Source organism: Neolamprologus multifasciatus, chromosome 16 (genome assembly GCF_963576455.1).
Source record: "Neolamprologus multifasciatus chromosome 16, fNeoMul1.2, whole genome shotgun sequence".
Lineage (NCBI taxonomy): Eukaryota > Metazoa > Chordata > Actinopteri > Cichliformes > Cichlidae > Neolamprologus > Neolamprologus multifasciatus.
Window position 1 is genome coordinate 3797731 of NC_140454.1, and position 27510 is coordinate 3825240.

Below are 27510 nucleotides of genomic sequence, written 5' to 3' on the forward strand. Positions count from 1 at the left end.
ACATGAAGAACCACACAGAACATTTTATAGCACCACTTGCCATTTTAATTTATGTAATTAAATATTGATGAAAAAAAAATGAATAAAAACAAAACATTTTAGGCCACATACACGTTTGGAATTAACAGCCCTCCCACATCCACCCTCAGTTTTTATTGTCCAGTTTTCATTTTCCTTCCTGCCTGCTCACAGACACACTGTCAGTGAGCCAAGTTGCATTAGCAAACTTGGCGGCGTTTTAGGGTTAGCACTGTATCATAAACCAGCAGTAGGTCAGGCTCTGGTAGGCTTGTTTCTCTGAAAATTATTTTTGGTTGACAGCTATGGAATAATTATGGGGGATGTAGGCCAGTTTATAGCAAAAACCAAAGGCTTCCCTAAAAGGTCAAGGCCACAAGCTTAAAGCTCTTGAACATGACTGCTTAAAAAACAAACAAACAAAAAAAAAACTCAACCATTACTCTATAATGGCTCTACGGGGTAAAATAAATAAAAATAAAATAGTAAAAAGGTATTTTTGTCAGACCGGTGCCGATCAAAAGTATGCTATCATAGAAAAATAACATCCAAGTCATGCTTTACATGATTTTGTCTGTAAGGATGTGCTCTGCTCCTCCCACACAACAGGTAAAACAAAAAAGAAACAAAGGCTTTAATGTCATTCAGTCTCTTCTTCCTCTGGTTTTCTGAAAGGATGCTGAAAAAAGGAATGATTTCCTCTCATTTGAACCCAGTGAATCACTGCCAAAAAAACTGCCATCTCCACCTAAAAGAAAGACAAAACCATTAGCATTTGAATAAAAAAAGAAAGGGGAAATAAGTGCTGTGCAGTGTAAGTGTGTGGTTCTCTCCACTTAATTACTTTAGATCAATTAGTAATTTTTAAACTTTTGAATCTGGGTATGAATGGCTGTCTGTTAGCTCAGTGATCAACTGTTAAACTGTCCAGGGTGTGCTCGACCTCCCGCCCAGTAACAGCTGGGATAGGCTCCAGGACCCCTACAATCCTGAATTAAATAAGAAAACAGATTGATAAAAGGACTTCAAAATAACAGTCTCACCATCTAATTTATCTAATTAACCACGTCACCTATCAAAGACTTGATCCTGTCAATTTTATTCTCACTGGAAACCCTTGAACTAAAATGAATTTGGGGATTTGGTTTGACAAAGTTACTATGTTTGCACTTTTGCTGCTGACAGTTGAATTATTTGCATCACTGAGCCACTTACAGTAAAAAGGTTGTGAAGAAAATCTAGTCAGTGCTAACTTAGGCAACTTACTTGAGTACCAGTCACAGAGGCGTCTCTCTCTTGTGTAAGGCTACACTGGTGGGACCCTCAAACTGCAGTTTGATGGCCCGTTTGAGATTAAGCTGTGGGTCTGTGGTTGTCATAGTGACCATTACATCATCTGGCAAGGCACTACAGGGTGGGACGGGGGAAAAGCTGTAGCAAACCGGCGACAAAATGTTCTTCTGGGGTTTCGAATCCCAAGTTTCCTCTTGAAGTGGGTTCTGAAGCCTGTACGGGTATCCGAGAGGAGCGTTCTCTCGGTTTTTAGCACCTAGCGGTTGGTCCTGTCCTGGCATTATCCCAAGTGAAGCCATTACAGAGTTCCATTTACCACCTGTGTAATTAGTCCTCTCTGTTTTTATTAAATTTGAGCTTTGTTTGTTTATTTTGTCATGATATTCAAGTCCAGATGATAGGCCTTTCTGAGGCAATTCATAATTATGCACCATGGCAGTGACTGTGCACACAGTAGGGGGAGGGCTGCCTTTGGGTTGCCTCTTACTGCTTCCGTGGAGACTGCCTATGCCCGAGCCCCCTGGTGGAGGGAGGGTGGAATTACGGCTACGACTGCGGGGCAGCGAGTGCTGTTGGATCTGCTGTATAAAGCTGAGGCTGTCAGCTGGCACCGTCTGCACCGTGGCCAGTGAGTGGCAGGTCGATGAGGTTTGGGAGCTCTGCATGGAGTGGAATCGTTCTGCAGTGGATCCTGGAGAAGAAACCGAGGACGATGAGGTTGCAGCAGTTACTTCACCTCCACTACTTTCTGAGATTCCTAAAGATGAGATCATGTTGGATTTTGAAGGGGATACAGTACTAGAGTTAGGCAACACACCTAGATATGGCTTGGCTCCATAGCTCTCCAACATCCTGACAATGTTATAGTGTCCATGTTTCCCAGCCACTTTGACCGGACTGCGGCCATATTTATCCATGTGATTGGGATTTGAGCCTCTTTCTAGAAGCATTGCAACGATGTTAGCATGTCCCTCCTGGGCAGCAATGCTCAGAGCTGTTGCCCCCTGATGGCAAGCAAGGTTTATATTGATGCCACTGGCTTCTAGGAGGCGATGTCCTACTTTAGCGTGTCCTGTCCAAGCCACTGAATGTATTGGTGGTCTCCCCTCTGCATCTTGTGCATTGGGATTTGCCCCATGTCTTAAAAGTAGGTCTACAATCTCTACAAATCCTTGCCAGGAAGCCACATGAAGCGCTGTACGGCCCTCAGAGTCTCTGGACTCCAGAGGAACACCCCCTTTCTCAATTAGGAGAGTAGCCATATCCAGGCGACCCTCCAATACTAGGAGGTAGAGCAAAGGACGCCCTTCTGCATCCCGGACATCAGTATCAGCCCCTCGTTTCATAAGCAGCTCTGCAACATCAGCATTGCCCTCCAGGAGTGCAGCACTCAAGGCAGAATGCCCATCATAGGCCCTGTGGTCAATGGGAGACCATCTGTCTAATAGAAGTTTGGCAGTGCTCCAATGGCCTTCTTGGGCAGCTAGTATAAGGGGAGTGCGTCCCTCGATGTCCATCTCTCCAACTCGTGCCATGCTGCCTTCTTCTGTCAAAATGGCACAAATTGCACGATGTCCTTCACACGCAGCAGCGTGCAATGGAGTCCAGCCAAGATCATCTTTATGGTTCTCATCCAGGCCTCGGTCCAGCAATGTACGCACAACCTCTATGCTCCCTCTGGCTGCTGCTAGACACAGCGCCGTCCTGCCTTCACAATCAATGGCATCCACAGCCGCTCCCCAGAAAAGCAGCCGTGACACGGTCTTCATGTGTCCCATTGCTGCTGCTGCCAGGAGGGGAGTAACAGCAGCAGCAGCAGGCACACTGCCGTCAGGTCCAGCAGTTTCATCTACGTCAGCACCAGCTTCTAACAAAAGCTCGACTACATCTTCATGGCCCTCATAGGATGCAAGAAGAAGCGGTGTCATTCCATCATGGTCTCTGTGCCCTGGATCTGCTCCACGCTCCAGTAACAGACTTGCTACCTCTCCAAAACCTTTGACGCCTGCTGCTGTAGGGACACAGACAGCTGCAACTGACAGAGCAGTGCGTCCATCTCCATCAGCCAAATCAACTCGTGCATTGTGGTCCAACAACATTGCCACTGCTTCATGATGTCCCATATAGGCAGCTGCGATAAGTGGCGTGCGGTCCTTGCTATCAGCTTTGTCAACTTGAGCCCCATAGTCCAGCAATGTGAGAACAATTTCATCATGACCGCCCCATGCAGCAGCTCTGAGAGCAGTTCGGCCCTCGCTGTCACATCCATCTACATCTGCTCCTGCATCCAGCAGTAGATGGACAGCCTCAGCGTGTCCACCCCAAGCTGCAGAGCGCAACGCTGTCCATCCTTCATTGTCAACATGCTCCATCATCCGTACTGCAGTTTTTTGGTCCTGGCTCTTGGCCCATTCCAGGAGTTCAGACAACACTTTGACGTGACCCTGCCTGGAGGCTAAAGTCAGTGGCGTTTGACCCTGATGATCACTGATCAGTGGATCAGAGCCATGTGAGAGGAGAAGCTTAGCTAAATTTGCAGATCCCTCGTGGGCTGCACTAGCAAGCAGAGTCTGTCCATCTGTAGAACCAGGCTGGTTTACAGACATGCCACTGGCAAGCAGGTCCTTTATAGACGTCTCCCTTTCAAGTGTCTGTTGCACACTAATTCCTTCTTTACCTACACTATGCATTGCATCACTTGAGTCTGCTCCAGAAAAAAAGGTTCGAGAGACTAGTCCACTTCTCATCAGCAATTGAGCAACATCCTGACTCACTGAAACAGGAAGCTGAGCTAAGGATGTGGCAAGTGCTTTACTGCAGGTGGGGTTAAGAGCACGTACACCTGCCCACAGCATCCACAGTGCCAAAAATGCAGGTTTATCTTTATGGTGCCCTGAGCAAATTAAGTGTGTGGCCAGCTGGCAAGTTTCCTCAACGTCAAGGTTAGGTCCCTGTAGAGTCAGAGATGATGCAAGCATGCTATGACCTTCTGTTCTGCTACACAGATATTTCTGTGTGCAGTACTTAACATCTGTCAGCCACTCTGTAAAGCTTGCATGAAAAATTAGTTTGGTGCCTCCGGTTCCATCGATTAGGAGTGCAGAGAGGGTTTGGAGTTTGTTCTCAAAGTCCTGAAGACTTAATAAGGTGTCCTGAGTCCAGACTGCCATGAATAGCTGCTGGGGTGTTAGGGGCCTCGGGGCAGCCAAGAGGGCATTGAGGAGAGGCCTTACGTAGATGAAGCGCCCGCGGGGGAACAATCTCTGGCACAGCCAAAGGTAGAGTCCGTTGAGAGTCCCGGGGATGTCCCGGATCTCTCGCAGACCCACCAGCGAAGCTGCCACACCGTCCAGAACACGCTGAAGAAAAAGAAAGCAGCCGCCACTTTTGATGTGCAGAAGATTCAGCATATCAGCGGTATCAGGGGTGAGCTGTCGACGAAGCACCGCTTCTTCATCCAGACGACAGAGGATGTACTGCTGTACGTCACGGACTGCTGGAGGCTTCCGCAGATCATCCAGACAGAGTTTACGAAAACCTACAAACAGATAGGACAGTTGTTTGGGTTTTTTTTTTTAAATCTTCAATAAAGTTTTTTATATTCCTCATGGATTCTATCTACAGTTTTTTTTAGGTTTTTGCATTTTTTCAGTCTTATGTGATGCTTTGTTTTTTTTGCTTCTTATTTTGAAAACTCCATGCCAGGTTGTTCTAGTGTGATGGTAGACCTCCAGCTAACAATTTATCTAAGTCCTGGATGATTTGGTATAAAGTTCCACTTTTAATGTGGCAAAATGGAGAATGTGCTTAGCAAATAAAACCATGTTAGGGTGTTGCCTGAGGTGCTAAGCTAAGTAGCACCTGGTCTAAGGAGCTTGGAAAGAAAAGCGTCTGGACTTCTTTAAGTTGCTGAAGACGTTTCACGTTTCACCTGATTGTGACCGACACCTGTCTTCACACCTTGGCTCGTGTGATTAGGTAGAGGAGCATTAGGGGGACCATTGTCTCTCTTGGGGGGGAAACTCCCACAGGACCTAAATCTGGGACTCTCCGCCGTTTGACCCTAGAACTGAAGAAGCTTCTTGGATGAGAGGTGAAACATCTTCAAGCAACTTAAAAGAGTCCAGAAGCTTTTCTTTCCGAGCTTCTACGATGAGCTGGATGACTGAGAACCTTCACAGACCTAAGTAGCACCTCAATAGAAATTTTGAAAATTCTTGTTTGTTTACTGTATTGCAGTGAACAGCCAATTAAACTACTTGATCAGTGTTCGTCAGTGCATTTTTAGATGACAAAAATAGTGATTTCACTGCACAATCATGGCCACACCCTGAACACCCAACTGATCGCATTTACAATCTTGTAATATATTGCATAATCTTATAAGAGAAGTATGTACATACTTGAGAACATCTTGCACAGGGCCTTGTTTTGGCGGCGGACCGAACAGACGAGCAGCAACCAGCTGGGCAGCAGGTGTTGACTGCAGGCTAAAAGCTCTGCAATGGAGCCACTCTTCCTAACTCCTTCCCTTGGTCCATATTCTACGTCCAGAGAGTCTATAACCATCATCAGAGTCTGGGCAGGAGGAGGAAGGTCCGACAGGGGTTCCAACACTGCTCTAAGGACGTGCGAGGAGGAGGCAGACACACAGTGCAAGACATTACACTTAAGACAATGTAATAACAGCAGGATTGGTGGGTTGATAATAGAGTTAAAAAAGAAAAGTAACATTGCGAACACTCGTTTGTGCCAACAAAGCAGATTAGATCTTTCACACATTGTCAGTGTGAGTCACTGGGAGTGACAGTCAGACTTTGCTGCGACTTCAGGAATCTTTATTTAAAGTGTGGAGTTTAGTTTAGTTTTTTGCTGCATTTTATGGAAGTTTTTCACTGTTTTGCATATGTTGACTCTTCAGTAGTACTGGAGTCATAATCAGTTTCATTCAGCCTTTGAAAAAGAACTCGATAAAAAAAAGGAAGCAAATGTCAGGCAAACTAAGCAATTACATTTACACTTTCGCAGTAATTTAGGTCAAATCCAAACTACAAGTGGGTAAACAAGAGTCAACTGCTATCAGATGCTTCTGCAGTAAAATTAAAGCCGACTCTCATGTTAACCTGTTAACACAGATATCAAACTGTAATCAAGAGAACTAAACAGCAATTTAGCCCCGCACCCCACACTTTCATTAAACACCGGAACAAGCTGCGAAACCATAAAACAATTACAAACTTGGCTAAAGCTAAAATAGCAGCGTCACTGCCTTTTAATCACTGCGGTCAGCACCCACACCCTGCTGCGATCTGATGGTGACTCAGGTTAATGGAACATGTGAATTTCCAGCTCCACCCTGATCTCTTTCACACACTCTCTATCAAACTGGCAATTCTTTTCACATAATAATAATTATTATTATGTGATATTATTATGATGGATGCACGGCAAAGACACCACTGAACTTCTTGACCCTGATGTCCAGTCACAGTGGTGCAGGAGAAAAAAGAAAACAACATTTGGAGAAGCTGCACTTGTCATGGGTGCAGGTCAGCAGCAGTATTATAGCAAAGCTTCTCACCTGGGAAAAAAGTGACACCCCTAGAGGGATCATTGAAATTTCCAAATATCGATAGCACAATACCAATATCGAATCAATACCAGAACTGGTATTGGTATCAGATTGATACTAGCACAAGAGGATCAATATTTTGTTTCCATCCAAGTTCAGCATGTAGTCCGGTGATTTAGTCGTTATAAAATGTGTTCAGAATTTGCAAATATATGATTATTCAATTCAGTTTTATTTTTATAGCACCAAATCACAACAGTCGCCTAAAGGTGCTTAAATTCACCTCATAGGTCATGACACACTGCTCTTCCCTACATAAGCTGGCTTTATAAATTTAAAGCATCAGCGCTATTATCTGCAACACTACTTGGAATTACTTGGTATCCGATCGATGCCACGATTTGCATTGCACGGCGCTAGTTTTCAGAAGAGCTTTACAGCTGGCAAAAATGCCTTATCCTGCAACAAACACAGGGTGTGGGTTTGCATGTGAGTTGTCATTAGTGTTAATGTCTGTGTTTAAAAATGACCACAAGGTCCAGGTACCATTAGAGGCCGAACAGGTTTTCATCTAATGGATTTAACAGTTGTTGTCTTTTTTTGTTTGTTTGTTTTAGAAGAAAAAAGTCAAGGAGAAAAACTTTAATCTCAAAATAATGTCACATATTCAACATTATATTTTTTTTTAAAAAACTACCTCAAAAGAGTTTCACTCAGACTTAAACAATCAAAAGTAAGCTGGGTCACTAACTGCTTACACTCAGGGGTCAAGAATTAATCAGCTCTGGATTCATATGTACATAATAAGGAGTGGGAGGAGAAGTTTCACTACTTTAAATATATATATAAAAAATTAGTCATCTCTATAACGATTAGACTTTGGCGAGCGATAAGCCTAATAGTTATCTCATGCATGGATGAGACACTAAAACAGGATTATATGCATGTTCTGTAACAAATGGCACCATACCCCAAACTGTTCCCAAGTTTATATGATCAGTTAATGTATCTGTTATTTTGAAATCAATTAGCTTTTCGTGAGTAGGGTTTAAATTAATAAAAGGAAGCAAATCCTCAGATTTGATAGGCTGGGAGCGGCCACTGGTACTTTTGTGAGATTGTGGCTTTATTTGATGAATCATCAAAGCTGCTTACAAAAGGTCTTTTGCAATGTCTTGAGGTCACTAATATTTCAAGACTTAGCTAACCAGATAATAGACTCGACCTTTATTATCAAGTATATTACGCAGTAAAAAGAAGAGCGACATCCTGCTCTGAGTGTCGATTTCAGCTAGGTTATGACAAGCTTATCATAGCACTGCGCGCTTTTAGTTATCTGATTAAAACAACACTCCCTCAGTGGGCCAACACTCTGACGTGAGGAGGAAGGGTAATTCTTTCATTCAGGTGACACAGTCATTTAACATGGGTGATCTAGTTGAATAAATCCTGTAGACAACTGTATTTGTATTGTATACTTTTAATATATTTTCTTGCACACACAGGACATTGCAGCTATGTGCACTTTAAAGTATGGTGGCTTTACTCGAACTGATATGAAAGATGTTCAACACAATTCACTACCTATTACTGAGCTTACTTAGAAAGAGCTTCACTACAAGCCGCCCATTTGTCCTGCTGTGACCCGTCATTACTGCTGTCATGGGAAGTCCAGCGGCAGTTTGTAGCACTTTGTCATCAGATTATGTGTCTCCCAAGAAGCTAGCATAGCCACAAGTGTCCAGTGACCAGTGTTGGGAAGGTTACTTTTAAAATGTATTCCATTACAGAATACAGAATACATGCCCCAAAATGTATTCTGTAACGTATTCCGTTACGTTACTCAATGAGAGTAACGTATTCTGAATACTTTGGATTACTTAATATATTATCATGCTGTTTACAACTACATGAATGTACTATTGCTGTGATTTATTACTGTTACTGAAGGTCCGCGGCTCCGAACCGTAGTAAAGGGACCTCTGGCTAATACGGTGGGTTCTGGCTCGTAGCTGAAAACTAGCTTTACTTTGTTGTCTGGGTCAACTTTGCTAGCAGAGACAGAGAGAGGCGTTGAAAGGCTGCTCCAACAGAACTTATTGTTTTTGGAGGAAAACACGAACACGGTGTACAGTCGAGTCTTAATAGCTTACTTACAACTGGGCTCGTCAGGCTCTCTTCTTGGCTGCAGTGGTTATTATTATATTTACATGCTTCCAGCTCCCGTTTTTGCTCGATGACAGCTCGTACTTTTCCTTTTTCTCCCTCCCTCGCTCACAGACACATAACGTGTATGGCAGTCCATTCTCCCTGCAGCACGGACTACACTGCCCATGATGCTACATTCTTTAGAGCTATACCTGTAGCATTCCGCCTATTAGCTTAGCACAACAACAACAACAGGCGCTCTCTCACCCAGGAAACACGCAGAGAGAGAGCGTCACCCTGTAACCATGGCAACCGTAACGCTGCCGCCTGGAACAACAGAACGTAGCTGTCAAACAAAACCCAAACAGGCCTGACCCGCGACAATATGAAACAGGGAAGTACCGCCGTGTAATCCATTTATTTCAACAAAGTAACTGTATTCTAAATACCACATTTTTAAACGGTAACTGTAACGGAATAGAGTTACTCATATTTTGTATTTTAAATACGTAACGGCGATACATGTATTCCGTTACTCCCCAACACTGCCAGTGACTGAGTGAACCGTCGGCTCGTGTGTCTGAAATTATACATTTTCCCATCTTGGCACTTAGGTTAGCGCGAACACCAAAAAGGGCACGACCCAGTATTGAACAGTTGTTTCTATGGCTCGGATTAAAATCAATCTAAGAGACCAGTTTAGCGAACAGACCCAGAGAGAGGGAGCACTGCACGACACACAGGCTTATTTTCCATCTCTTTCACTGCCAATTCAAATCCACGTTTCTTCAATTTGTCCATGGGTGTCCCGACACAGCGGAGCTTCACTCGCAGCCACCTTCTCTCAAAAGAGCCCCCCCAACACAAACAGCTGCCGGCTGCGAGCCAGCCTGAGGGGAATGTGGAATTCAGCTCAGCACTTCACACCAGAGGAGAGCAAACAGAGGAGGAGTGCAGAAGCGCTCCGACTCACCGCGAAGCAAACACACCGGCAAAGTGAGGAGTCTCAGAGAGGAGAGTGACCTCGCTGACCGGTGCCGAGACGGTCACCGGGGAGCCGGAGGCATTTTTTCACCTCTTTGTCCCCTTCAATTCCCTCCCTCCCCCCTCCGTCTCTGAAAGGATGTTATGTTGTAAATAACACTGCAGCGTTCATTCACTGGAGGCCCCATTGTGTGTTGTGAATGGGCGGCATTATGAGGGGGAGACATAAATATAAGACGAGGAAGAATGGCTGCTGCACACTTTTCCTGCGACTGTCCCGGCTTCTGTTCGCCGCTCACTGCAGCTTTACATGTACAGACTCTGAGGCAGTTAACTGCCTGCTGAGAGTCTAAACACCTGCAGAAAGCCACCTTTATTTAGACAAAAATAAAGATAACCTTTAAGCTCTGCTGGAGCATTTTCCCACAACATGAACAGCTGCTCGTGCTTTACTCTGTTTTTGTTTTGAGAGTGAGGCAGCTTCACTCTTTACATGCACATTATGATAGCAACCTTTATTCAGCTCACTTTTTATCTACTGGATCATGATTTTTAGGGTGGTCCTCTCTCAGAAGACATACCAGACAGGCACTTCTGTTTTTGAGCTCAGTGATCTTAAGTGGAGATGTGGGAAAAACTTCAGCTTCACCGAACTGCAAACAATGAAAAGGGAGCTTTGCAAAATGTGTTAACACTGGAAACCCGTGAATTCAAACCCAAGCCGAGTCCAGCTTCCAGTTTGGATTCGGGAGACAGACACTATCGCTACTTTTAAGATTAGGCTTTAAACTTTCCTTTTTGCTAAAGCATATAGTTAGGGCTGGACCAGGTGACCCTGAATCCTCCCTTAGTTATGCTGCAATAGACGTAGGCTGCCGGGGGATTCCCATGATGCATTGAGTTTTTCCTTTCCAGTCACCTTTCTCACTCACTATGTGTTAACAGACCTCTCTGCATTGAATCATATCTGTTATTAACCTCTGTCTCTCTTCCACAGCATGTCTTTATCCTGTCTTCCTTTTCTCACCCCAACCAATCACAGCAGATGGCCCCGCCCCTCCCTGAGCCTGGTTCTGTTGGAGGTTTCTTCCTGTTAAAAGGGAGGTTTTCCTTCCCACTGTCGCCAAAGTGCTGCTCATAGGGGGTCATATGATTGTTGGGTTTTTCTCTGTATCTATGAAGCGCCTTGAGGCGACTTTTGTTGTGATTTGGCGCTATATAAATAAAATTGAATTGAATTGAATTAAAAGGTCGAAGGTAAGTTGGCTTTGTGAGATGTCCACAACTAACTCTGCTAGTCCTTCCCCCAATTACAGGAGCTCATACCAACTCTGGCAACTCAACAAGTGTTGGAAATGATGTTTAGCTCACTACTTTAATCTTTCATGCAATAAAATGAATAAAATTTCAGACTTTCTGCCACAAAACAAACAAAAAAGTTATATAGATTTCAATGCATGGAACTGGATTCAAACAATAACAGCCCGAATCCTAGATGCTGTCAGATAACCGGATGGTCACGGATTGAATTTCATAGCTTCCGTGTTGCATAAAGTTAAGATCATCATGTTAACAAAACACAAAATGGGTCATCAGCAGGTTGACAGTAAACAGATAACATCATAATACACGATCTGTTAACAGCTACATTTAAAACTAAATACTCAAACAGGCCACTTATACAACAGCACCGAGCTGCAGTGCCAGGACTCCGTCAGCCTGTTTTCGTTGATTTTGGAATCTGATAAACTGCTTTTGCCACGCACAAAGTCGCAACTTTGCTCCGGCTTTCATCATCAGCGTCATGATTTACAGACCCCCACATAAATTCTGCTGTGATGAGCTGGGCATGAGCCATACCCTTGAACGTGCACATACACGCTGAGCACCTGGATGGGTTTCAGGCAACTTTCTTTTCCCTTTCATTTAGAAGAAATGGGAAATTTCCCACTGATGTGTTTCAACAAAACTGATCTCAAAAGATGGAAGCGCTGACTTTTTGTAGGACACCAAAACAAAGAAAAAAAGAAACACGGTACAAACCTCTTGAAGGTCTCATTAGGGTCTCTTTGACACGTGAGAGGCTCCAGGGCAGAGGATACAGACGGGCTGTTAAGGAGCTCTTCGTACCCTGGAGAGAGGAGAGGAGAGGCCCTCAGCTGTTCCACCAAGCCCAGGACGAACCTCCACAGCACTGTACTCGTCTGGTCCTCCCTCTGGCAGAAGTGGGCCGCAAGGCAACGCTGTGCCAACCCAACTGCCAGCCCTGCCTTTGAGGTGGGGGACACCACCTCGGTGCACAGAGCTGTCTTCCCAGCACCAGGTCCCCCCGTTACCAGGATCCCCGGAGCTTGCCCGGGCCCCGAGCGGGCGTCCAGGCAGCGACGCAGCTTGTCCAGGGCCCATTCCCGGCAATAAAAACGCCGGCCCCGAAGCAAGCTGGAGCTGCTGCCAAATCCACTGCTGCTCATTTGTTCCTGGGGTCCTGACATCCAGGGGACAACTTAGCACTGTGAATGTCACATCCCATACTCGGTGACTAACTCCACTCCTTTTTGTGGTACAGCTGCAGCCGGTGTGTGTGTGACAGCTCTAGGAGATAACTGGATATTTCTTTAGCTTGTCAGTTTCTGAAAAGTGTTGCATCAGGCTATTATTATCGCCTATTATTATCTCCCGTAGGTCCTGAGGTGTAAGGCTGGCAAAAAAAAAAAAAAAGAGTCAGAAAAAGGTTAAGTGAGGAAAGGTGCACCTCTTCATTCTCTCTCAACGTCTTGATCTTTGTGTCGCCGAGTCTGAAACGCTACAGTTCACCGTGCTTCTCGTGGGGGATCATGGAGCTGCTCTGTCAGATATCAAGAAAGAGGGAGAAGGAAATGAGGAATGAGTCAATGACAGCATGTATCTCACCCCCTCCCCTGTCTGAGTCGCCCTCCGTGTGCTCCAATTACAGCCAGTTTCCCCTCTTCTCTCACTTTCTGTCCTGCTTCTTTTTTGAGAATCGACCCAAAACTGCAGCTTTAGCATGACATTGTTTTTCCTTTACCCACACCCACGGATCTTTGCCTTCCCTCAACCCCCCACATCTCTCTCTCGCTCTCGCCTTCCGGTTTTTCTTGTTTTGTTTTTTTTGTCTCCACCCTCTCTCAGTGTTTCACAGCATGTCCGGGCATGCACGGGTGAACACCAAGGTAGAGGAGTGGTGAGGGGGAGGACTCGTGTGATCATAAGCCACTCTACAGCTGACAGGTGGGAGGAGTTACCTGGGGTCAAGGTTCAATCGCAGGACACTCCGTCAGCCGTAGGAAAGGTATCTGCCAGACTACAGCACTAAAGTTTTGTGTCAAGGTAAGTTGTGCTGCTGGCATCAAAACACGAGCCTCGAATTTCACTTTCTTTTGTTCTGACTCACTTTGAGTTAATTAATTAGTCATAAATCATTTACTAGGCAAGAGTGCCAAACATTTTATCCTCCTTATATCATTATAAAGCGGATGTGTTTGATATTTTGACTGCTGATCTAGAGCAAAACAGCTCACTCACCGAGAAAATATAATGACATATCCTTTGTTTTCTGTTATTTATGGGAAGCGTTTCAGCAGTAACACCAATCACAACACTGCTAATTTTGCCACTTTGCTGATTAAAATCTGGTTTTTAATTAAAGTGTGATGAGGGCACATGCAAACTGGAAAACATAAACAAATCAAACAGAGTCCTCTGAACCTTTCTGAATTATTACACGTTTAGCAGCTCACTTCTCCTACCTGTACTTTCATTAAAGAGGGGCGGCATCTTCTTCGGTCAAACACACTCTGGCGTTTCCTGGACCGGCGTTACACCCTACATTTAAAAAAAAAAAAAGAAAAAAAAAAGAGGATCAGCAAATCAAGTTTAGTTTCTATTTTGTGGTAGCCAATCATGATGGAGAAACCTGGAGAAAATGAAATATGCTGGAGGGACACTAACCTCTTTATTTTCTGTGCAATTAAATCAATTAAAAGCACCTTTTGAGAGCTCCTGTATGTATGATTATGTTATCTGCTGTTTTTAAAAGCCATCACACAACATTCCACATTTTTCCTGCTGTGAGGCAAACACTGAAAAGCTGAATGGTTGGATTTTTGAGCCTATATGACACCAAGCACATGTCACACATATCCATTTTTCACATATGAGAGAATGAAGAGAAGAAAAAAAAAGCTTCTACATGCAAACTGCCAATACATACTTTAAGTTCTTCTGATTGGACAAAAAAGTGTAAAGTATCACAAAAAGGCAGTAAAAAGATGAGTCTGGTTCTCATGAAGATCTTTGAAGAATTCGGACAAAGAATGCGACGGGCCTCTGAGATAAACTCGGCGTGGTGATGATGATGATGATGATGTTGAGCGTGCATGCTGTTCTTCATTTCAAGTCAGTGACTAATCAAGCATCAGCTACAGGAAGCTGAATCTGACAGATGAGACTGTGATTTAACACTTGAAAGACCCTGCTGCTGTGCATATCATCGACAGCACGCCAGCCTGCTGACAGCGTAATTCAAAGCGCAAAGGAAGCTAGGAGCCACCAGCCGACGTTCCTAACCTGTGCAACTTTTAGTCTGCATGTTTTCTCAGGCAAGGAATACCCTCCTATAGGTGGATGACACATATGCTGCACCGTCGGCTGACAAGTGCCAAATACTGAAAATCAACTAGAGAATGAGAGTTGTGCTGTTTTAGCAGCACACTGATGACAGTAATGAGCAAACTTGGCACCAAGCAGAGAAGTTGTCTACATTCTTGTCATTACTTGCGGTTACTAACGAAGCCCTTTGGACCTGCTATGCAGCCTGAGCAGATACTGGTGCAGAACCCAAAGCTGAGGCCTTCAACAGCAAGCTGTCTAAGTAGAAGTCAAATAAAGCCAGATTCCCTACCATGCCTAATTTATTCATTTATGTATTCAGTTAGAAAAAGTTAAACATTCACGGAATCAAAAGTTATTCAGACTGAAAGAGGTTGGAATTATTTAGGAATACGATCATCTGTCACTACTGAAGATGACTTTTCAGGCACCAGAAGCAAACACCCAGAAAATAAGGTACCTCTAACTCCATGCTCCAATTACAGTAACCCGGTTTCTCATGCATTGTGAACCTAAAGTGCATGTGAATGCACCGAATGAAGTTGCTAAGCAACCAGCAAATAGGTTGCACACCATTCCATTAAGATTTTTTTCCTTCTCTTACGCCCTCTGACTCCCACAAGAAAACTGAAAAAAAAAATGTGTGCGTACAACTTACAGCATTTGTTTGGAAGTCTGAGCAATGTGGTTATTTGCTCCGGAGCTGAAGGTTTGAAGAAAACACCAAAAACATCGACACGTTCAGTACAGAAATGAAGCGAGCTGCTGTGCTTTGTGTTATGACTAAAACAGGGCCAAGAAAAGACAGCCCAACTCCAGCTGCTGTACCAGAAATTAAAAAGTGGAGCCAGACCGATCGATACTAGATTTTTGGGGTTGAGACAAACACTCATTTTATAACATTTTAACTGTACATTAAAGGAAACCCCTTAAACCAACAGTGAGGCAAACCAGTAGCTCTGTTGTGCCATTATGAGCACTTTTGAGTGTCCATGATGACAGGACCTCCATGCACAGGACACTGCGTACACAAATGGCTGATTGAGTAAGATGTGATTCTAATGTTGCTGTTTACTGTTAAGCGGTGCACATACAGGATGAGACTGAGCATGAAAGTGACTTAAAGAGATCACAGGTGAAATAACTGCAGTGGGGACCAAGTTAAGAGCAGAAGACGGAGTGGGGAATATGCAAGATGGTCATCTGTGCAGAAGTGCCTACAACGTCCACCACAGCAACCAGTGTCCCCTTCAAAAGAAATCCACACACAGCAAGCAATTCGCTTGATATGTGGACAAAGCTTCAGACGCAGCATCATCAAAACATCAGCTGAGGGAATCATTTTTCTCCAGAATGACGTTTCGCCTCTCCAGTAGAGTTCCAGTGGAACATTAGACTATACTGGTGCATATCGGTGCTACTATAGGGTTCACAAAAAGAGAGATGGATAAATGACAAGGCTGTTTCCTGATTCGCTCCTTCCACATTTCTTAACAAAAGACGCAAGAAGCAGAGTTTGCTGCAACTGTAATGCACATGCATTTACACAGCGCCTTTTTTCTGGTCGTACAAGCCACATTTTCACAAAAACTATAAATTCATGCAGTGTTTTATTCTATACACTTCAAGCACTTCGCGTGTGCATAGCCAATTTACAGTCACCAATTAATCGAACAAAAAATGTAATTTTTTCTTGAAAATGATTATTAGATCATGTTAATCAACGTCACAAGGTCATTATCTGCAAATACCTTCAGACGATTCTTTATCAGCGGATCACAAATTCCCACAATTACCCAGCGTGCACGGCACACAGATGATCAGCTGCAAGCACTCTGGGCGCGTTTGTGTCGCTGCTGGAATCCACAGGTTGTCAGCGTGCCTGCTCCCACACCAAATGCAGGACGATTCTCGCGCAGGTGTGACCAAAAATATCCCGTGATAATGTGTCAAACTGCTTCATCAGTCGGAATAGTCGTCGCCATTCAAAATACGAGCACAAATCTGTTCGCGGAAAGGCTGTTTTTAGTCAAAGCTCACAGAGAAAAATATCTCCCTCCTGTGCAGCAGGACACCGCATCTGACTTGTAAACGCACACAGCGTGATCTTACCTGCCACGAACGCTGCTCTTCTCCGTCTGCCGCTCAGAGGCTCACACTCCCACAGCCCCACAGCACTTCACCGGATTTTAATCACGTGTCTCCAACAATTCTTCATACCATCACCTTAAAGGTGAACTTAATCCTACTGGGCGTTACATTTAAAGGACGGTCATTCCTTCCTTACTCCTTAAACAGTGTTTTGAGGGCACCAATTTAGACTGGACAACAGATTTTACTACTTATGCTCAACATAGTTAAGAGAAATAAAAAAAAATCTAAAGATAAAGCAAAGAGAGCGTAAACCGTCGAATTTGATTGCTTATTTTATTTTATTTTATTGAAACTGCACATTCACTGACAATAATAGAAACTGGGCCTTTCATTTTAAAAAACATCTTTCTTGCAATAAGATGAGCTGGTTTTTAAAGTGACCTGTGAGTGACGTGTTTGCTCCAAAGCACACAGACTCTGCTTTAAGCCAAGAGATCCGGTAAACGGTCCCATAATCACAGCTGAACTCACAGTGAGATGAGAAGTGACCTTTTCACCTTGTTAGCCGATTGTTCACATTCTAACACATACGTATAATAATAAAATTAAATACCAAAAATCATTTTCAAAAAAAGATTTAGCAAGTTTGCAAAATGAAATATAATGCACATAATTATGTTTAAACATAGAGTCTACACACATATAAGTATAAAATATGTGAAAGAGCTATGGAAAAGAACTAAAGACATATTCAGTAAAAATGCATCATCATCATCGTTTTTGTTGTATGTGACCTCCTAATTTGAATTCACTTCAGGACTGTAAAGAAATATTTTTATCCCTTTTATTCCTGTTGCGCAGAAGTCAGTCACTGAGTTCTACAGACCCCTGGTGGCTATTTGTTGTAATTACATGATGACGACACATCACAATATTGATCAGCAGATTTTAGAGTTTGCTCAGCTTTTAGAAATTCAGAATTACTTTATCGTCATCGACTAATAAAATGAAATGAACACACTCACTCACAGAAACAGGTTCGCACACAGTTCCAATCCGGTAAGCTTAAATGACGTTAAAATGGGATGGAACAACACTATGTGTGAGTGTTAGTACTCTTACAAAATATTACATTTGTCTGAGAAAGTTTTACAGTAGAATAATAAATGAAACATGTGTGTTGCAGATTGTGTGCAGACCAAACAGTCTTGTGGGACACCTGTGCTGACTGAGAGACTTGAGGAGCAGTGGAGGCCCATCTTGCCTGACTTAAAGTCTTGTATCCATAGACATAGATATGATTTCTTGTAGGAAATCCTGCTTTAGATGCTGAGCTGTAATCCACACAAAAAACAGACACGAGTTTGTTCCTTGCTGTCCGGGTGGTGCTAAAGAGCATGGAGGGTGATGCAAATGATATCATCAGTTTTACTACTGATGTGAGTCCACAGTAGGTTGGAGAGAATCCATAAAGTCTCTGAGGACCAGTCCCTCCAGACATTTCATGATTTTTGCTGTTTGAGCAACTGGCAAACATGTTATCACAGACTGAGAACAACACTAGTGGATGTCTTACAGGAGGTGTGGACGGTGCATTCATTCATTATGAATTCCTCAGTTAATTCCTCATCCTGGAACAGCACCTGGACCACCTGCTTTCCCTACATTCATATTACAGAGTGTGCTGACATCCGCAATCTGTATGAGGCAGCTGGCCAACGTGCGGTAAATAAGCCAAGCCATGGTTAGTAACAACACTTGGGTTTGCTTTCTTAAAAGTATCATCACATTGGTTAGCAGAGTCACATGACCAAAAATAAGGGCTGCTGAATGAGTGAATGACTTGGCAAAATTAAAAGTGCTTATTTGGTTAAATGGCGATTCTAAAGTGTGTGAATGTTGTCTGTTTCTCCATGTTAGCCCTGTGATGGCCTGGTAATGTCTTTACTGTGTACATATAGTTTCCCTGTTAGAGCTGGGATAGACTAGGTAGCCTCTGTGACGCCAAGTTGGATAAACAGTTAATAAAATGGACAGGTAGAATTCAAAAAAGTTTTAAAAATATAAAACTAACATAAGAGGTGAAAAAAAAAAAGCTAAAATAATTTCATATATGACAATATTTGCCTATCCTTTTACATTTTATTCTGCAGTGGTCTGACTTCTTATGTGATGTAGGAAATTGACAGTTGCGCCTCAGCAGTGCATTTGTTCATTAATTTCAATCACATAAGAATGAAAAAAAAAAAAGATGGAGAACTTTGATGAGAAATAAACCACATACGAGTTGAATTGAGGAGGAACTTTGTTTACTGCCTACCACAGAGCTCCTGCTCAAAAGACTGACATACTCACAGGTCATACTGGCGTCTACTTTGGATTATTTCTTTTCTGTGGCTGTTCTGAATATGGTGTGCCACAAGGTGCTGTTTTGGGGCCTTTGTAATTTCTGTTATATAGGTTCTTCTTCAGCAAATTTTAACTACGTTTCTTATCACTGCTACCCAGATGACATTCAGTGAGATATCACTTTTAAGCCACAATCATATGACCCCTTATGAGCAAGCACTTTGGCGACAGCAGGTAGGAAAAACTTCCTTTTAACAGGTGGAAACCTCCAGCAGAACCAGGCTCAGGGAGGGCGCAGCCATCTTCCATGACTGTTTGGGTGTAAGTGAATGGAGACAGGACAAAGACATACTGTGAAAGAGAGCCAGAGATTAATAATAACAAATAATTAAATACAGAGAAGTGTATGAACACACTGGCTCCCTATTAACTTCAGGGTCACTTTTAAAGCTCTGGTTTTGACTTTTAGTCCAGCATATATCAGTGAACTATGCATCCATATGTCCACAGCAGGTCTCAGAGATCATGTGATTAGGTTTAGTGATGTCTTTGCTAGAAAGCAGCTAAAAACTCATCTTTGTAAAGTGTAATGACATTTGTCTTCATGTTTACACACACACACACACACACACACACACACTCTGTAAATAAAAGGCAGGAGATGACTTACGCTGGACAGTAAAACACAGGAATATTCCTGTGTTTTACTGTCCAGCGTAAGTCAGTGTGACAAGTTTGCGTCACACCCTAATAAATGTGGGTCAGTGGCGGTGAAGTCCACTACACTGTTCTCACAGGAACGCAATGTTTCCCACCTACAAGGGCGCAAATAACTGTAAATCTCTGCCAACAGCCAGAGCTCAAGTGGTACATTTTGTGTAACCTACCGTTCTAACCGAAGTTTAGGGGGACCCGCATCAAGCTTTCATTGAAAGAAATTAAAAACACCAACTTGCCCAACTTGGACCAAGCACTCACTGCTTCAGGTTTGCTGAGGAATACCTAATTGCCCACACCTGAGCTTATGAAAGGAGCAAAGACCAGCTCCGCCCACCAGGGGCGGAGCCCAGACTCAGGTCTCACTGTATCCCAATTCAGGGTCTGCAGCCTTAAAGGCCGCATTTTAAGGCCGATTACGTCACAGCGACGCGACGAAGACTGTCCCAATTCGAAGGCTGCCCGAAATGCGGCCCTCAAATGCGTCCTTCATTTCCCTGAATTTTAAGGACGTGGCGGTGTCACTACCCATTCCGTACTGGAAACCCGATCGGTACCCCGCATGCGCGAAAGGTGTCTACTTCCGGTCGTAGCGTTTTACGATAGTTATTGGTCAGAGTATCTGTTAAGATGTTAAGAATAATAAGTATCTCTTAAAATGTTTGCAATAATGAAGCATTTCAGTACAATGTAGACAAAAACGAAAAATAAAAAGATAGTTACGGATCAGGACTCCCCGATCCTTACTGCGCATGCGCAAAGTCGGACCGTACAAATCGGGTCTCCCCGATCCGTACCGCGCATGTGCAGAGGTTTTCTTCTTCTTCTGTTCGTTTAATGGCAGTGTACTCCCCAGTGTACGAGGATACTGCCACCTGCTGACCGAGCGAATGAACCCTATTGACTATGTGCACGTTAGCATATGCTACTTCCGGTGCGGAAACTCCTGTGGGGAGCTTTGTTTCCGGTGTCCTATTCGCGCCCTGTTTACGGTCCAAAACAAGTTAAGCAAATAAATAAATAAAGCGGCGATTTACATTTCTATAGATGTCTCGGGCATTTACCCAATATATCTGTAAATGATGTTCGTCGACTTGTCGATATTTTTCCCCCACGCCTCAGGGGAAAAGAGAAAATGGATTCAAATGTTATATTTCTCAGCTGTCCCTCATTTATCGCAGGTGTTATCCCAGATAGCAAGGAAACATTGAAACAACGTTGAGTCAATATCAGGTGACGTCATTGAATCAACGTTGAAGTGTGACGTTGACCTAACGTCACTCTTGCACCCTTTTTTAATGTTGAAACAACGTCAGGTTTTGATGTTGAATCAATGTTGAAACCTGACATTGAAACAATGTCAGATTCTGATATTGAAACACTGTTGAGCTATGGTGTTGATTTTCCACCTCTTTCGCATAGTTGCTTTTTATTAAAACAACAGTTAAATCATGACTGGAAATCTACCTTTCTTTATAGGTATTTTAACCAATACTAAACTACTGCATGTTTCCATCAATACTTAAACCACCTAAACACATAATTGTACTTATTCCTCAAATTGGACACCTTTTATAAAAAAAACAACAAATGTCTCACAATGTATCATGTCAACATTAATATCCTAAAATAAGAAAGCATTGCATGTGATGTAACAGAGAAAAAAAATAAACAAAAAAAGGTCAATAGGCATGTTTCGTTTGCTAAATACTTTATTAAAAGACAGTTTCCTATTTACATTTATATGTTTCACAGAAGTTTGTAATTTTTTACTCTGGGATGGGGATGCATGATGTGCGTCCTGCACCACCCATACCCATACGATCTGGGGCGTATCGGAGCCATTTCTGCACTGCTTGTGCAAAGACAAACTCGGACATAGAGTTTGCCCCTAACTGCTGCGTCAGGCCATCTAGGAAAAAAATACACACACACAAACAAAAAAAGTGAATTAGAGCACATGAATAAGCTCTTCTTAACTGTCTTCAGCGGGGAGAAAGTATGTAAACTCCTAGGCTGATAAACATGAAAGTCACCAGGCGTAAATCTGCAAACTGCCGCATTTGATTCCCAAAGAGCTATGAGCGGAAAAAGTGATAAGTCTTAGCATGGTGTGCCGTGTATCCTTTAAAACAAAATAAACATGGGGTCCTCGGGCTGTACAACTACAACCCGAGGACTAAACAAGCCAAAGACCAAAGACTCCATCTCCAGATTAACCGGACATGAAAGTCTTGTTATTAAGAAAGACAAAGTAATATAGCAAAAAAACTGTAAAACTTACCACCATATATGCATTTGCAGAGCGCTGTATCTTTAAATGCCATTTTTTGCTTTGTCTGGTCCTTGGTTTTTTTCCCTGCCCAGTTGAGTACCGAGGCCAGCTCGTTTGTAATGGCATAAGCCATTACACGGCGGACTCGCACCTCCAGTGTGGTCCCTCCAATCAAGGCAAAGCGTCTCACCTATAGACACATTTTAAGAGATGGAATTAGCGTGTCTCATGTCTTAAATGTGTATGCAAGTGCTTGTGTGTTTAATCAACAGGCCGTTGTTATGTATGTAAATCACATCTGACAGCTATTACACTTTATAGTTACAAAGTGTACATAACCTTTATATACTTACCATTGCCTTATTTGCCTCTTATGATTGAAGAGCTGCCTCTGCATTGTTTAGCTCCTCAATGTTGTGCAAGGGCAAATCCAGAGGCAGTACCCCAGCATCTACCGATTCATTGCAGCAGGGATGGCGGATGGCTCTGACCTCCTCACGGAGTTCGTTAACAGCTGTCGTCAGGTCTGACAGCATAGCTAATATCTTTTGTGAGGTCGCATCTGTTTAAAAAAACAATTCCAGAAAGATTAATGGCTTAAGCAGTGAGAGGCGAAAAACTAATAAATAAATAATAAAACGCAGTTTACGTGTGGACAAAAGGTGCAAACGCAAGGTAGGTGAGCGTGCAACGTAAAGTTAGGTGAGCGTGCAACGTAAAGTTAGGTGAGCGTGCAACGTAAAGTTAGGTGAGCGTGCAACGTAAAGTTAGGTGACCGTGCAACGTAAAGTTAGGTGAGCGTGCAACGTAAAGTTTGAATTGAGTGCGAATCGAAGCTGGTGCTCTCCAATCATTAAAAGTAACAAAGTCATTGAACACATCTATACAGTTACCTTTACGTTTATCAATCATATATCACAGATTTACAATTTTTTGTAGTACTATGCTAAAAAGCAACTACAGAGCGAAAGTCTGGGTCAAGCGCCGAGGCGACGGCAAGAACAAAGGAACCCTCGAAGCGTTAAAGCTAGCTTTGTAAGGGAATATAACGGAAAAGTATGAAACGAAAATGTTTTCTTTGTTGACTTTGTTCGCAGTGCAATTTATTTGTTGCCGGATTGTAAGATGAAAGTAGACACAATTTCGGGCTCCCACATTTTGTCCGAAACTTTACATTAACAAGTTTGTTTGTTTTTTACTGTTATTCAAATGCAACCGTGGAAATAACGAATAGAACAAAAGTCATTCATTCTTACCTTATATTAATCGTGGTGCAGGCCAGTGCAGTGCATGAACTGATGCCTTCTCCGGTCAATTCCGCTGAGAGTAAATCTAATGTCCCGCTCTACTGTACAAGACAATGGTTACCTGAAGGGATGTACCACTGTGAGAGGGGGGGCTATGGAATAGTCCAAGTGGTAGCAGCTGTAATTTCCTGCTCAACCATAAATCAATGGTTTTTCAACGTGATTGTTGTCACCTTGTCAACTATAAATAGATCAACAATCAACGATGACAGAACAACAGTGAATCAATGTTATTTCAATGTCAGTGTCAGGTTTCATCAGTATTTCAATGTTGTTTCAACATTGGTTTTGTGTTGACATTTCAAGCCTGACGATTCTGATGGTTCAGATGGAAAATCAACATCTGTTCAATGTTTCCTTGCTATCTGGGATGTTCTAAAAATAACCAGCGATAGGTGAAATCAAGTAGCCAATTTTATTTTTTGACGGTGCAAAACGTTTCGTGTACATCGTGGACATACAGCACTGCACTTCAGAGTCACACTGCTAGCGATAGATGCAGTGATTCTGTACTGTACAGGAGAGACGGAGGAGATCGTCTGCAGCGATCAGGACGCAGGACGTAAAAAAGCATGCAAACTTGCACTAAAAAATCTGCGAAACAGCGAGGTGAAAGGTGAACCGCGTTATAGCGAGGGACCGCTGTAATTTTGAAGGTAAGTCACAACATATCCTTCGTAAATACTAATGTATAGAAACCGTTACCAGCAATCATTAATTTTTTGTGTGGCTTTTTTTCACGGTTTGTTAACATGCTGTGTAGGTGTGTACTTGACGAGCTGATATCGACATAACGGGGAAAACATCTGGTTTGACTATTCTTCACATGTAGTTTGAATGCTGAACATTTGCCTGTTTAAATCATAAGACCAGTCACTATACAGAGATGTGCTTCTGAATGTGGACGATGTGTCTTCTGCTGCAGTGATGCAGTTCTGCTTGTGTTTAGTGATGTAAACAACTGATCGATCTAAACTCTTTAAACGTCAAAATTGATCATTAGATTTTTATGACACAACAGTGGTGAGTGTTCCCACCTTTTCCTCTTTGTAACTTAACGCGATCGTTCCGTTTTCGAGTTTTGGACATCAATTTTGGAGTATATCTTCGCAGTAGCGATTGACCGCAAAGTAAAGCTACCGGAAATGTACAACCCCACATCCGGTCTCAAACCAGGAAGTTAGCATTTTCTCGTGCACAGGGTCAATTGTAAACTGAATTGGCGTCATTACAAACGTGTGTTAAGTTTGATTTAGTGATAGTCGAGTGTGTTTATGCTTGTCTGTGTGGAGAGGATTGATTAGTATAGTGATGATGATGTCCGCTATCACTGTCAATTGTCAGTAAACACTTAATCTGGCTGCTGAATCTTCACGTGACACATTGCTAAGTCAATATTATTAAGTCTGTAATTAGGCGCCATTCTTCTTATTTTACGGCGCTGTTGTTCAATCGGGGAACGCTCTCTGTTGAGGAGAAAAGCATGAATTTGTTTGTATACGGATTATCCATTGTTTAAATGTCCCGGGCAGTCGAAAAGGAGGCAGAGCTGTTGAGAAATGCTAGGAGCTAACTGGGCGCTAACCGTATCATTCAAATATATTGAATGTCGCAATGTTGGCAAAGAGAGGAAGTGACGTAAGATTTGCGCATGCGGAGTACCGATCGGGTTTCTGGTACGGATCGGGTAGTGACAGGCGGTGTAGACTTCATGGCCCAACATATCCCAGAATGCACAGCGCGGCGGTGGGAGTGGATAATTTTGCCGAAAAAAAACGGCGGATGAGGGGCGCCGAAGAGTAAACTTTAAGTAAGTACTAAATATCATGTCACTTATTTATGTGCAAATGTTTAATAACGAAGAACATTAAAACATTACTGTTGGCCACATGTCGGCAAAGTTATGTGACATTAGTGACGTTTGTACTAACTTGGTTTTAAAGCCTTTACTTTAAAATATACGCCGTTCAATAGCTGAGCTTAATCAGAGAATGATCAAAGCTCATGTAGAAACAAACAAACAAATGAACAAAAGATTTTCTCCTTCATTTCTGTCAAACAAAGCTGTATGAAACGTTTCCAGCTGTTAGTATCATGGTTGCTAGGCAACCTGGGCAGCGCGACGGAGGCTAGACCGTCCCATTTCACAAGCCTCGCACTTCCGGCCTTAGCGGTCTTTGAGTACGCGGTGTTTGAGGATCGTTGTAACTTGTAAAGGTACTCACCTGTCCTGGTTGCTTCTTGCAGGATGTGGAGCAAAAGAGTGAAAGGGGCTCAATCACCTGCTTAAGAGCTCCTGGAGCAGTTTAGTGTGCCAGGGTGAAGCTTATGTTATTGGTTTGTTTATGTGTTGGAAATATGTATATGTTTGTGATGTGCTTTATTGTTATTGTATGTTTGTTTGTGTGGAGGGTTATGTTTTCATGTTGGTTAGTTAACATGCTTGGGCTATTCCAGATGCTCACCTGAAAAGGTAGAGTATAAAAGGAAGTCATTTTGTTTAGTTAGTGTTTTTTTTTGTTTGTTTTTGTGCTGTTAACATGTGCCTTCTTTAATAAAGTGCCAATCCATGGATGTATTTTCCTCCAGTCTCACGTCATGTTATTAGACAGAACCTATGACCGCCGGCCAAAACTGACAACAACGAAAAACACTAAAACCTGAAAAACAAAACAAACCATTCCTCGGGATTCCCATATGCTCGTTTGGCATTCACCTAGGGACCATTTTTGATCTGAGGACACCACAAGGGTTACATAAAGCAGAACCCAAAACGTCTAAATGCATAAACGACACAGACCCACGACCATGACACCTTGTTTTAATTTTAAATGTACAAAACAGTTTACACACTACGTAATTTATTGCTCAACATGACGCTGCAGACGGAAAACACACTCAGGGCCAGTATTTGTCAGCTTCACTACAACAACAATCTTTGTGCCAAAGATAGACTAGTGATGCAACGGGGCTGCTGTATGTGGAAAGAATTTTCTCCAAACAGAACAACAACAATATGTCCTCATGAGCAAATACGCAGCACTGTGCCACTGCTTTGTAACAGATGAGTCAGAGGTCTTCATTTAGAAGCGAATGCAATATTTAGCTAGTGTCAGTGTCAGTGGCAACAAAGGTTTTACCCATTTAACACACTGTAAAAGTCCAATAACTTAAATTATTACATTTAAACATGAAACCTTGGTTTATTGTTTAAGAGTATTTCCAATGGAAATCATAAGTCAGTATAATAGTAATGAACATGTTTAATGATTCACTTACTACATTAAGACCAACCTGCCTGTTCTATGCTTGGATTTTGCTGTTGAATTGTGTCGTGCACTTTAGACTTCACTGATCCAGAGCGGCCTTTCGAGTCAGAAATACATTTTTTAAAACCAAGTGTAACATAATAATGTAGCAATTTACCCCCACACACAAACAAAGACAAGGAGGGTACGAGTCCATCTTATTCCTCCCCTAACAACATATTTAACATACAGTACATGGGGTACTAACTTGAGCCAAGAATAATTTTGCTGTGACAAGCAGTGTTGGTCAAGTTACTTGAAAAAAGTAATCAGTAACTAATTACTGATTATTTCCCCTAAAAAGAAATTCCGCTACTTTACTGATTACTTATTTTCAAAAGTAATTAAGTACTTAGTTACTTAGTTACTTTTTAAAAACACGATTTACAACCTGAATAGGTGATAAAGTGATAGATCTTTCAGCCCAATTCTACTTTTTCTGCATAATCCATCATACAAAATGTAATCAAATGGAAAAGTCTCTTTTTAAAACTTGTTTTATTAGTTTTAATCTTTTAACTTTATGCATCAAGCAAAAATTAAATATATGCAACATTCTCTGACTGGAAGAAATTTGTTTAACATTTAAACCTATTTTCTGCACATTCCAGCACATAAAATATATTTTTTTGTGTTTACACTCAGTCTTTCAAATAGATGCAAGTAAAACACAGCAGAAAAGACTAGCGGTCCTTTTGCTCTATTTTCACCTGTAAAGCAGGAGTAGGGTAGGCGGAGGTTTACCCTGGTGCAGGTGTGCCGCAGAGGTCAGTGGAAGGATACGGCAGTTTCTCTGTGAGTTTCCCATTACTACGT

General features: G+C 42.6%; 1 protein-coding gene and 2 long non-coding RNA genes across 13 annotated transcripts in view; 1 reads left to right on the top strand and 2 right to left on the bottom strand.

The window, feature by feature from the left end:
• Positions 1–10: 10 nt before the first annotated feature.
• ankrd50l (ankyrin repeat domain 50-like) lies at positions 11–16963 on the bottom strand. Of its 10 annotated transcripts, XM_085135943.1 has the most exons (7): positions 16757–16963; positions 16396–16648; positions 13783–13858; positions 12059–12860; positions 5715–5932; positions 1285–4849; positions 11–766 (listed from the first exon to the last, which is right to left on the bottom strand). In XM_085135943.1, the coding sequence occupies exons 4-6, from the start codon at positions 12505–12507 to the stop codon at positions 1296–1298; spliced, it is 4221 nt and encodes a 1406-aa protein (XP_084992069.1). In that variant the 5' UTR covers positions 12508–12860; positions 13783–13858; positions 16396–16648; positions 16757–16963; the 3' UTR covers positions 11–766; positions 1285–1295. The 10 variants fall into 10 exon arrangements, with proteins under 10 accessions (XP_084992069.1, XP_084992075.1, XP_084992071.1 ...); XM_085135949.1 differs by lacking the exon at positions 16396–16648 and having other exon boundaries at positions 12059–12713; XM_085135945.1 differs by lacking the exon at positions 16396–16648 and having other exon boundaries at positions 12059–12855.
• A 4196-nt stretch (positions 16964–21159) lies between these two features.
• The window catches only part of LOC146500033 (uncharacterized), a 347579-nt gene continuing 341228 nt past the window's right edge, over positions 21160–27510 (bottom strand). Inside the window, exons 3-6 of one of the 2 annotated variants that reach the window (XR_014869874.1) lie at positions 23336–23761; positions 22433–22641; positions 22089–22269; positions 21160–21716 (exon numbers count right to left, since the gene is read on the bottom strand). This is a non-coding gene — a long non-coding RNA (uncharacterized LOC146500033). Of the gene's footprint in view, positions 21717–22088; positions 22270–22432; positions 22792–23335; positions 23762–27510 lie in introns of those variants that run through there. The other variant, XR_014869873.1, reaches the window with a different exon arrangement.
• On the top strand, positions 22730–23075 carry LOC146500034 (uncharacterized). The gene is made up of 2 exons (XR_014869881.1): positions 22730–22827; positions 22874–23075. It is a non-coding gene; the product is annotated as an uncharacterized LOC146500034 (long non-coding RNA).